The sequence below is a fragment of the Rhinolophus sinicus genome, chromosome 18 (genome assembly GCF_057876585.1).
Source record: "Rhinolophus sinicus isolate RSI-liver-muscle chromosome 18, RSI-T2T, whole genome shotgun sequence".
Lineage (NCBI taxonomy): Eukaryota > Metazoa > Chordata > Mammalia > Chiroptera > Rhinolophidae > Rhinolophus > Rhinolophus sinicus.
Genome location: NC_142518.1, coordinates 51347090 through 51359448, shown reverse-complemented (window position 1 = coordinate 51359448; position 12359 = coordinate 51347090). Strand labels below are relative to the sequence as shown.

Here is a 12359-nt window from a genome sequence, read left to right as displayed (position 1 = left end):
AGACAGAAAGAGAAATAAAGAGAGCTTGAGTAATTAAGCAATGAGGGAGGTCTATTTAGTTCACTCTTCAAAGATTTAGAGGGTAGCTAGATGCTTCCACCTCCTCTACAAAGGAGACCTAATAAGATCTTACCTCTTAGGCAATATAAGGGAGTAGTTTCCAGAAGCACTATGCTAGGTTCTTCCTCCTCCAACTTTGGAACAATCATATGAATCCCTTCTTTCCAGTTGTTAATAAGAATAACAACAAATTCACTGTAGAATACTAAGTGGCAATTGAACATTTTCTTGAAACAACAACCTACCTTGAGAAACTGTTAAGTCAATCCCCCATCTACCCATTCCTATCTGCCTTTATGTAAGGGAAAAAAGTGCTGCATAGGTTAATTGTTTTGGGGGCATGTGGCAGTTGTGTCTGGATACCATTCCAATATCCATTCTCTTCTTCCCTTTACCTAACATAAACCCTTATTGTGATCAAAGCAAGTTACTAATTTAGAAATTTAGAATACCTTGCAATTAGGACTGGCCATGTGACCTTTTCTGGCCAATGAGATATAAGGGGAAATTGCTGAGCAGGACATCCAGGAATGTTTTCTAAAAGAGAGAGACACCTGACAGATGTTCTGTCTTTCACACCTTTACTCATTTGCCATTATCCCTTCCTCTTGAACATGGATGTGACGCTGTAGGTGAAGCAGTCACCTTGTAACCATGGATGGTTGTCACATGCTGAGGATGAAAGCCAGATGCTGAGAAGAGTGGACTAGAAAGAAGATTTTCTTGAGTATCTGCACCAACACCAGACTGCCTAGCTCAGGACTTCATGTTATGTGAGATAAATAATCCTATCTGTTGAAGCTACTGGAATCAAGTTTTCTCTTACTTGCACACAACTATAATCCTAGTAAACACAGGGTGCTAAAGAGATTAACCCTCAGTTTTCTGTCTTGAACAATGCAAGTCAGAATAATGCCCCTCCCCCAAATTTATCCATGTAATAATTCCAGGAACCTGTGAACATTACCTTAAACGATAAAAGGGAATTAAGATTTCAGATGGAATTAAGGTTGCTAATCAGCTGACCTCAAGATATGAAGATTTTCCTGGATTTATTTGGGTGGACCCAAATTCTTAAAAGTGGAAGAGGGAGGCAGAAGAGAAGTTTGGAGTGATACGTGTTAGAAGGACTCAACCCACCATTGCTGACATTGACGTGGGTCATGAGCCAAGGGATGTGGGCAGCTCTAGAAGCTGGAAAAGGCAAGGAAATGGATTTTCCCCAAGAGCAGCAGGAATGCAGCCATGCCCACACCTTGCTTTTAGCCCAGTGAAACTCATGTTAGAGTCAGACTTCTGATCTACAGAATTATAAGATAACAAATATGTTATAAACCAGCTAAGTTTCTGATAACTTGTTACAGTAGCCATAAGAAACCAATACATGAAACTAGATAGGTGAGCTCACTTTTAGAAATATTAAGGTTTCAATGCTTTTGAGATATCCAAGTGGAGATATCCAACAGGCAAATGACTACATGACAAAGTCCGGAAGATGTCTGGACCGCAAATATAGAATTGACAGCTACTGCAGATGATAACTAAAATAATGGAGACAAATTAAATTGCTTATGGAGGATGAATAGGGTTAGAAGAACAAAAGGCCTAACCCCAATCGTTAGTGAATTGAGTAGGGGGAGAAGCCAGCACAAAAAGGCTGAGAAGGAGCAAAAATTTAGACATAAAACAAGAAGAGCATAGTATTACAAAACCAAAGGAAGATAATTTTTAAGGAGGGTCATTGTGATGAACGATGATGAGAGATAAAATAAAGACTAGAAATCATATATTAGATTTTGTGACACAGAGATAATTGATGACCTTAGTAAGAGCAGTTTGGATAGGGTAGTTTTTGTAGTAGGTATTAAAGCTAAATTTGTGTGAATTGAAGGATGTGGGAAAGGGAAAGGAATGAAGTCAAGGACTAAAGACAGCTCATTCCAGAAGCTTGACTGTGAAGGAAAGGAGAACAGTAAAACTGAAGGGGAAAATAGTGTAAAGGCGTGTTTTTAACTAGGTCCTCCCAAAAATAAACATTGAGATGGGATCAGACTATGCAAGGATTTTTTAAAAGAGGAAACACCTGTTGAGAGAAAATGGGGAGGAATCTTAAAAAGGCTGAGAGAGTCTGGCCCTGAGTGAGGGCGAGGGGAAGAAAGCTGGAAGTATCCCAAATGGCTGTGCAATCTAAGGAAGGTTCAACAAAGCCATTAAGGAGTCCACAAGCCAAAGTTAACCACCAGAGGAATTCCATGACTCTCAGAAAGGGACTCACGTTAGTATCCTTCCGTCTCTCGGGCATAAGCTAGGAGAAGCCTGTGGGGAGCATAGCCTCCAGGCAAATGCAGGGATGAATTTCAGAACATAGTAGCTTGGGTGTTGGTTAGAGGTCTCTGGAGCACATTCTCATGGCTTCCATAGAGGGTTGTTTTTGTTTTTTTGTTTGTTTTGTTTTTAAGTTTAGTGTATATTTCAGCTGATGCGATGGAGCCAGTAGAAAAAGAAAGAGAGGTTGAAGATACCCAGGAGAAAAGGAGGATGATTGATGCAGCAAGGTCCAGGTAAAGGCTGGGGAGGATGGGATTCAGAGAACAGGTAAAAGTGTTGATGTTAGATGGGATGTGAGACACCTTGAAATAAGAGTATAAACACAGGACCATTTGCAGGTTTGGAAGTTCCCATCTAATGGGTTCCACTTACTCTTTAAATTACAAGATGAAGTCATCTCCTGAGAATGGGGTTGTGAGAGTGGGGATGGGTCAAAGCTCAAGGAAAGACGTCAAATAATCACTGTGGGGGGTTATAAAGTGACATCCTCTGGTCACATGGCTGGGCGATGTTAATGGCCCAGTTGAGTCTGGAGGTCATAGATTTACATTGGCATAAATCTGCTTCTATTCTTCTAGCTCTTTTATTCTGTTAACCCACCCAGCCTGCTCACTTACCTGCTGACCTGTTAGAGACCTACCTCCATAAATAATGCTACCATCTTTTCAATCATAACTTCTTCCTCCCAACAGTGACTTCTCATGAACCTCCAGATCTTGTCAATTTACTCGTTATAGGACTCATCATCTCTACCTTCTAACTGGTTACCCTACATTTCATCTTGTCATCTTCAAATCCATCTTCCACACAACTATCAGCGTGATCAGTCTAAAACATAAAATCTGATTGTGATTACTTATAAACCTTCAATGGATTCCTGTAGCCAATAAGATTTAGTCTAAACAAAGCATATGAGACCCTCCATGACCTAGTATTTGACTATCTCCTCAGCATCACTTCTTTTGCTATTCTCTTCCTTACTTTTACACTCCATAAGTATTTGAAGTTCCCTGCGTCCTCCATTTTGTTTTTCACTTCTGTGCTTTTTATGACAGCTTAGGTATCACCTTTTTTTTAAATGGCCTTCTTCCTCCACCATTATCACACTTCTCCCTAGACTTGGTTAATTGTTCTTTAGCTTCCTACTTCTTTGTATATATTTTTATCATTGTATTGATCACATTGAAAAATAATAAGTGATTTTTGCCTCTGTCTGTTCCACCAGTCTAAGCTCCAGGGACTATTTCAGATTCATCTTTGTACCTTAGCAACTAACTAGTGCTTGGCACACAGTTGGTGTGAAATAAGTGCCTTTTAAAGGAAGGAGGAATAAAGGAAGAGAAGAATAAGGGAAGCAACGAAAGACGGGAAGGAGGAACCCAGATCTTGGGGTCATTCCACTCCATTACTCAGTTTACAGAAATCATTTAACAATTCTTAGTTTATGTTAAGGAATAAATTTATAATAAAATTGCACATTTCAAATAAAAGTCATTATTTATATGCCAATGATTTTGTACAATTCCTTAGATTTATCCAGTAACTCAAAAGTATTCAATATTCTCTATAAGCAATTTGCAACCAACCTTCTATGCATTTCACTGAGCACTTTATAAAGATACATGTCATAAATCAGTAACCAAGTATTATGCTGAAGTTTGGAGATAACAAATATTTATCATCCCTGCTGAGTTAATGAAGTTGGATATTAGAAATGAAAGTTTTGCTCTATGGTCACAGGGGGAGAGGGAAGGAAAAATTAAAGGTATAAAGAGATAAGAATTGATGACACAGATACATAAAGAGAGGTAAATTATAATTTACAGCATAGGAAATCATACAATGTTTTCTTAAAGTATCTCTAGTATACTTTCAAAATGATCAGATAATCGTGTGTGTGTGTGTGTGTGTGTGTGTGTGTGTGTGTGTGTGTTTATTTCTGCAAGAAACATTTAATAATTGGGTTTCATCTGCACATGTCCCATCCTATTAGGAATTTCTGGCTCTTCATAACTTGGGTATCCAAATTGTTGTCTCTCTCTTTGAATGTAGCTTGACTTTGGAACTCCTGGTGTCAAAAGATTCTGCAAGGAAGTTAAAAATAAAAAACATAATTAAATGCCATTTAATAAATTTTCTATTCCTGTTTAGGTATGCTTATGTATTAGAAAAATGGACATATAATATCTGAGTGATTTTAGAAATCAATTTAATTACCATTATAAATTTTAGTGATTTAAAAAAATATACAAAATATTTTCGTTAAGCAAATGAATTGCTGGCTGATTTTAAATAACCAATAAATACTGTACTTCTAATACAATTTCCCCAGACAAGTTTAGATATTGTGTAATCCAGAATCTCTGTACTAAAGGAAGAAGCAAAAATTACAGGAACAAATTTATATAAGAGAAACACATAACTTTTTCTGAAATTATAGTATCAAAGTTCACACTCTAATCTTGTACAGTGATGAATGCTAGTACTGCAAAATTAAACTTGTTGCTTTTACTAAGTATTCCACTTTCCTTAATCATATGCACAAGTGTTAAGTTACACATGTTTTCACATTATATGTTATAGCAACATTATGTAATATTAACCAGAGTTTTGCTACTGCTGTAGAATTGTTCTATGATAGGTGTTTCTGCTAAAACTTCATTTTCTCAGCATAACATGTTACTTTTTGACAAAAATCTCCACTCACAGATGTACTTTTCTGTTACAGAGACTCTAAGGAAACATGTTCATGAGCATTTAAAAATACCATTTTAAAACAGATCTGGGAAAGTATGTATCCATGCTTTATTTTGTACTGCAGTACTACATACTGTAGACCTTTGAGAATTCTCTATTTTTATTGGAAAACATTGTACTGATCTCCTTCTCCATTTGTAAATAATGATTCAAAGATATATACCGTGTTTCCCCGAAAATAAGACCTAACTGGAAAATGAGCCCTAGCATGATTTTTCAGGATGACATCCCCTGAACATAAGCCCTAATTCATTTTTGGAGCAAAAATTAATATAAGATCCAGTCTTATTTGTGGGAAAACATTATATATATATATATATATATATATATATATATATATATATATATATATATATATATATATATATGATGCTTGGGTTTATTTCTGAGCTCTTGATCTATTTGTCTGTTTTTATGCCAATATGGTACTCTTTTAATTACTGTAGCTTTATAGGATAGCTTAAAATCTGGAAGTATAATGCGTCTAACTTTGCTCTTCATTCTCAGGATTTCTTCAGCTATTTTGTACTTTTTTTGTGTGTGTGTGGTTCCATATAAATTTTAGCAGTGTTTTTTCTATTTCTGTAAAAAATGCCATTGGAATTTTAATAGTGATTGTGTTGAATCTATAGATGGCTTTTGGTAGTATGGATATTTTAACATTATCCCAATTGTTCCAATCCATGAACATGGGATACCTTTTCATTTATTTGTGTCTTCTTCAATTTCTTCCATCAGTGTTTTTTTGTTTACAGAGTAGAGATCTTTCACCTCCTTGGTTAAATTTATTCCTAGATAGATATCTCATTGTTTTTGATACTATTGTGCATGGGATCAATTTCTTTATTTCTTTTTCAGAAAACTCATTGTAAGTGCATAGATTTTTGTATGTGAATTTTGTATCCTTCAGTTTTACAGAATTCTTTGATTAGTTCTGATAGTTTTCAGGTTGCGTCTTTAGGATTTTCTATATATAAAATCACATCGTCTGCAAATAGAGATGATTTTATTTCTTTCTTTCCAATTCTGATGCCTTTTGTTCCTTTTTCTTATCTGATTGCTCTAGCTAAAACTTCCAATACTATATTGAATAGGAGTTGAATTGGTCCTATTCTTAGAGGAAAAGTTTTCAAAATTTCACCATTGAGTATGATGTAAGCTGTGGGCTTGTTATATATGCCCTTATTATTTTGAGATATGATCCTTCTATGCCTAGTTTGTTAAGTGTTGACTTTTGTTAAATGCCTTTTCTGCATCACTTGAGATTATCATATCATTCATTTCTTTCATTCTACAAATAGAGACAAATAATGCAATGTATCACATTGGTTGATGTGTGTATGTTGAAGCATCCTTGCATCCCAGGGATAAATCCCACTTGATCACGGAGTATGATCTTTTTAATGTGCTGCTAAATTCAGTTTGCTAGTATTTTATTGACAATTCTTATATCTATATTCATCAGAGATATTGGCCTTTAGTTTTCTTTTCTAGTAGTGTCCTTTTCTGGCTTTGGTGCCAAGATAACGCTGACTTCATAAGTTGAGATTGGGAGTGTTCCCTCTTCTTTGATTTTTTGGAGAACATTGAGAAGGATTGATGTTAATTCGAGTTTAAATATTTGGTAAAATTTACTAGCGAAGGCATCTGATCCTGGGCTTTTCTTCACTGGGAGATTTTTGATTACTGTTTTATTCTTCTTACTAGTAATTGGTCTATTCAGATTTTATATTTCTTCTTGATTCAGTATTTGTAAGCATATTTCTAAGAATTTTTCCATTTATTATACGTTGTCTAGTTTGTTGGAGTATAATTGTTCAAAGTAGCCTTTTATGATCCTTTGTATTTCTGTGGTATCACTTGTAATATATCCTTTTTCATTTATAATTTTGTGCTTTTGGTCCTCTCTGTTTTTTTTCCTTCATTAGTCTAGATAAGAGTTTGTCCATTTTGTTTATCTTTTCAAAGAAACAACCCTTAGTTTGATTAATTATTCTGTTGTTTCTCTGTTCTCTATTTCATTTATTTCTGTTCTAGACCTTATTATTTCCTTCCTTCTGAAAACTATGGACTCAGTTCTTCTGTATTTTTTCCTAGTTCCTTGAGGTGTAGAGTGAGTTATTTATTTATTTATTTATCTATTTATTCATTCATTCATTCATTTATTTTTATTGGGGAATATTGGGGAACAGTGTGTTTTTCCAGGACCCATCAGCTCCACCATTGATTTCAATCTAGTTGTGGGGAGCGCAGCTCAGCTCCATGTCAAGTCATTGTTTTCAATCTAGTTGTGGAGGGCGCAGCTCACTGGCCCATGGAGGAATCAAATCCACGACCTTGGTGTTATGAGCACCGTGCTCTAACCACTGAGCAAACCAGCCGCCCACCTGTGGCTCAGCTCCAAGCTCAAGCCATTGTTTACCACTGGGCCATGTGGGAATCCAACCGGTGACCTTAGTGTTATCAGCATTGTGCTCCAACCACTGAGCCAACTGGCTTCCCCTAGTTAGGTTGTTTATTTGGGATCTTGCTTGATTCATAATGTAGGAATTTATTGCTATGAATATCTCTCTTAGAAATGCTTTTGCTGCATCCCTTAATTTCTGGTATATTGTGTTTCCATTTTCATTTGTCTCAAGAAACTTTTTTATTTCCCCTTTAATGTCTTTTTTGAACCATTGGTTGTTCAGGACAGTGATGTTTAATTTCCATGTGTTTGCAAATTTTCTCATTTTCCTCTTGTTTTTGATTTCTAGTTTTATGCTATTGTTGTCAGAGATACTTGGTATGATTTTAATCTTGCTGAATTTTCTATAACTTGTTCTGTGGCCTAACATATGGTCAATCCTAGAAAATGTTCAATATGCTATTGAGAAAAAATGTGTAGTCTGATGTTGTTGGATAGAATGCTCTGTATATATCTGATAGGTCCATTTAATTACAGTGCTGTTCATATCCACTATTTCCTTATTGATTCTGTCTGGATGATCTATGAATTGTTGAGAGCATGGTATTAAAGTTCTCAACTATTACTATATTACTATTTATTTCTCCTTTTAGTTCTAGTAGTTTTTGCTTTATATATTTAGGTGCTCCAATGTTGGGTGCATAAATCTTTACAATTGTTATATTTTCTTGATGAGTTGACCTCTTTATCATTATATAATTATCTTCTTTGTCTATTTTTACAATTTTTAGTTTAAATTATATTTTGTCTGATACTAGTATAGCTCCCTGTGCTTTTTCACGGTTACCATTTGCTTGAAATGTCTTTTTTATCCCTTTTGATAAGAGAATTTAATCCATTTCAGTTAAGTAATAAATGACAGGTAAAGACTAACGATTGCCACTTTGTTAATTGTTTTCTGGTTGTCCTGTAGATCCATTGTTCCTTGTTTCTTATCCTGTTGTCTTTTTTGTGTGTGTGTTTTAAGATATTTTGGTATTGGTATGCTTTGAGTTCTTTATCATGTTCTTTTCTGTAATTGCTACAGGTTTTTCCCTTGTGGTTAAAATGAAGCTTACATAAAATATCTTAAAACTACAATACCCTATTTTAAGCTAAGAACAACTTAGTTTCAAAATAATTCCTAAACTTTATACTTTTACTTCTATTCCCCCTCACATTGTAGGTTATTATTTTTACAATTTACATATTTTACATTGCATAACTAATAACAAATTATTCATTCATTTTTAAATTTTTAAACTAGAGTTGTATGTGAATTACACATCACCATTACATTACAGAATCCAATTTTGACTATATATGTATAATTACCAGTGAGTTTTATGCTACCTTTTAATTTTTTATGAAGTTAAGTAGTGTCCCTTTATTTCCACACAAATAACTCCCTTTTTAGCACATCTTGTAACACAAGTTTGGTGGTAATGAATTCCCTCAGCTTTGGTTTGTTTAGGAAAGTCTTTATCCCTCCTTTACTTCTGAAGGCAGCTTCTCTGGGTATACAATTCTTGGTTGACATTTTTTTTCTTTCAATATTTTAAATATATCATTCCATTCTCTACTGGCCTGAAAACTTTCTGCTGTGAAATCTGCTGATAGTCTTATGGGGGTTCCCTTCTATGTAAAGTCACTTTTTACTCTTGCTGCTTTTAAAATTCTGTCTTTGTCTTTGACTTTTGACAATTTAATTTTAATTTGTCTCAGTGTAGCTTTATGTGGATTCTACCTATTTGGATCCTTTAGGCCTCATGGATCTGGATGTCCATTTCGCTCCCCAGGTTCAGGAAGTTTTCAGCCATTATTGGCTTAAATATATTTTCTGTCTTTTTTTTTTTTTTTTCTCTTCTCCTTTTGAAATTCCCATAATGTGAATATTGTTTCTTTTTATTGTGTCCCATAAGTCCGTTAGGCTTTCTTCACTTTTTTTTTCATTCTTTTTTCTTTTTGCTCCTCTGACTGGATAATTTCAAATTTCCTGTCTTCCAGGTTGCTGATTCTTTGTTCTGCATAGTCAAGTCTGTTTTTGAAACTATTGAATTCTTCAGTTTAGTTATTGTATTTTTCAACTTTAGGATTTCTGGGTGGTTTTTTTTTTTTTTTTTTTTTTTTAATGGATTTTATTTCTTTGTCGAACTTTTCATTTGGTTCATACATTGTTTTCCTAATTTCACTTAGTAGTCTGTCTGTGTGTTCTTGTAGTTCACTAAACTATCATAAGAGGATTATTTTGAATTCTCTGTCTTACTGTTCATAGATTTCCATTTCTTTAGGGTCAGTTATGGTTATGGGAGCTTTATTAGTTTTCTTTGGTGATGTCATATTTACCTGATTTTTCATTACCCTTGATTCCTTATGTTGGCATATTCATATTTGAGTAATCAGGCTCCTCTTCCAGACTGTATAGGTTTGCTTCGGCAGAGACAGACCATCACCAGTCATATCAGTTTGGGTTTCTGGGCATGTCTTCTGGTAGAGTCCTTAGGCAGGTGGTGCCTCTTATTATGGCCTATTTTGGGGCAAGACAACAGTTCGAGCTCTGAGGTCAGGGGTGGGGTGTGTGCCACTGACTGAGAATAGTTGGATAGGATTGCTGGCTTAGTTCCCTACCCAAGTGAGTCTGCAGGATGGGATCCATGGTTGCCTAGATTCTCTGGTCAGGCTTATTAGATAGGACTGGTTACTATATCCTGTAGTAAATGGGGCTATGAATTAGCTTCCCTGCCCTGGCAAGACAGCAGGACAGGACCCAGGGTTTATATGTGTCATTGTTTGTGTACTAAATTTTGTAGTCAGATGAAGCCATCAGTTTTGCTCTGTAGATGGAGAAAGCCACAGGCTATGCTCTCTGTTCAAGTGCCACTGTAAGCAGGGCTGTTGGATAGGCTATGCAGCTTTCCATGTGCTCTGGTTCAGTTCCCTTCTCAGGCAGTTTGAACACTGTACTCAGCAATGAGTGGGTCTATGAATTATTTCCCTGGCCCAGGCACAGCAGGAGAAGCAGTTTTTAAGCCAGCAAAGCTCTTTCTTTGTTGTCTTATACCATGCCAACTCACACCCCAAGTTCCCTGACTGAACAGGGCCACTGGCTTTCTCTGCAGGCTATCATCTCTGTCTGCCTGCCTCTTGGCTGGACTACTGCTTGTTTATGTGGCTTCCAGGTGCTCTCACCAGTCCTTCTAGTCAAATGGGGCTGAGAGATACAGTCCACAGTGGGTGGGGCTCTGTCTCAGTTCCTTTCCTGGACAGGACTGAGAAGGGCCACCCCAGGCCTCTCCCACTTTTTCTCAAACAAGCTTTCCAGTCAAAAAGGGCTGACAGCTACCCTCAGTTTTGGATATGAATTAATCCCTCTGCCGGGACATAGCAGGTAAACCCTCCATGCCAGGTACTGTCTTTTCTCTGGGGGCAATCAGCTCCGCCCATCTCTCAGCTGGAGCATTACAGGATACACAGCGTCTAGGTGTTCTCTCCACCTCATCTGGGCAGACGGGGTCAGGAGATACTCTCCTCTGTGGGTGGGGCTGTGATTCAGCAACTTGCCTGGGTGTGAGAAAACCAGGCTCTAGGGCCAGCAAAACTCCTTCTTTGAGGATCCAAACAGGCAAACATGTGTTCCATGAGTTCCCTGGTCAGAGTGCACCACTAACTTGGTTCTGCAGATAAACAAAACTGCTGGTTGGGATTACTACTTGGAGACTGCAGGTATGAACTGTCTGCCAAGATAGGTGTGCTGCTGTTAATATGTCTTATAACTAGAGATCTAGCGATCAGCATTAGCTTGAGCAATGTACTATGTAAAGTATTATTTAAGTAAACTAAAACACAAAATAGCAGTTACCTTGTTAAATTATCATGATTTAATGATTCTATTAACATAAGACCAGTCTGACCTTTGAGTTAGTTTCATGACATTTAACCAGTTTTCTTTTGATCTCTGATCTCCTTTCTAAAGATTGCAAATTTAAGTATATATACATATATGTATATATAGTATATTAACTCATATGAAGTATTATATATACCATAACTTTGACTATTATTTCTCATCTGATTCATATATACTTATATAACATTATATTATACAATGTCACATTATATATAAAGAAGATTAATACCCATGAAATATTATATATGAGGTCTGACAATTAAGTTTGCAAACTTGTCGAAATGATGTTGCTAACCTTTTTTGATATCAGAGGGATTATTCATTATGAATTGGTACCAACTGGACAAACAGTTAACCAAGTTTACTATTGGAAGTGCTAAAAAGGCTGCGTGAAAAAGTTAGACGATCTGAGCTTTTCACCAACAATTCACAGCTCTTGCATCACGACAATGCACCAGCTCACATGGCACTGTCTGTGAGGGAGTTTTAGCCAGTAAACAAATAACTGTATTGGAACACCCTCCCTACTCACCTGATCTGGCCCCCAATGACTTCTTTCATGACCTGCAGATAATGCAAATATTAAAAGGAAGACATTTTGATGACACTCAGGACATCAAGGGTAATAATACGATAACAGGTCTGATGGCCATTCCAGAAAAAGAATTCCAAAATTGCTTTGAAGGATGGACTAGGCTCTGGCATCAGTGCATAGCTTCCCAAGGGGAGTACTTTGAAGGTGACCATAGTGATATTCAGCAATGAGGTATGTAGTACTTTTTCTAGGGTGAGTTTGTGAACTTAATTGTCCTGCCTCATATACTGTACCTTTGACTAATATTTCTTAATCCCATGTTACAA

General features: G+C 36.2%; 1 protein-coding gene across 1 annotated transcript in view; it reads right to left on the bottom strand.

Moving 5' to 3' along the window:
* Positions 1-3835: 3835 nt before the first annotated feature.
* The window catches only part of LOC109437909 (uncharacterized), a 65767-nt gene continuing 57243 nt past the window's right edge, over positions 3836-12359 (bottom strand). The window contains exon 7 of the mRNA XM_019717431.3: positions 3836-4472. Coding sequence (XP_019572990.2) covers positions 4341-4472 — 132 coding nt within the window. The 3' untranslated portion in view covers positions 3836-4340. The remainder of the gene's footprint in view (positions 4473-12359) is intronic.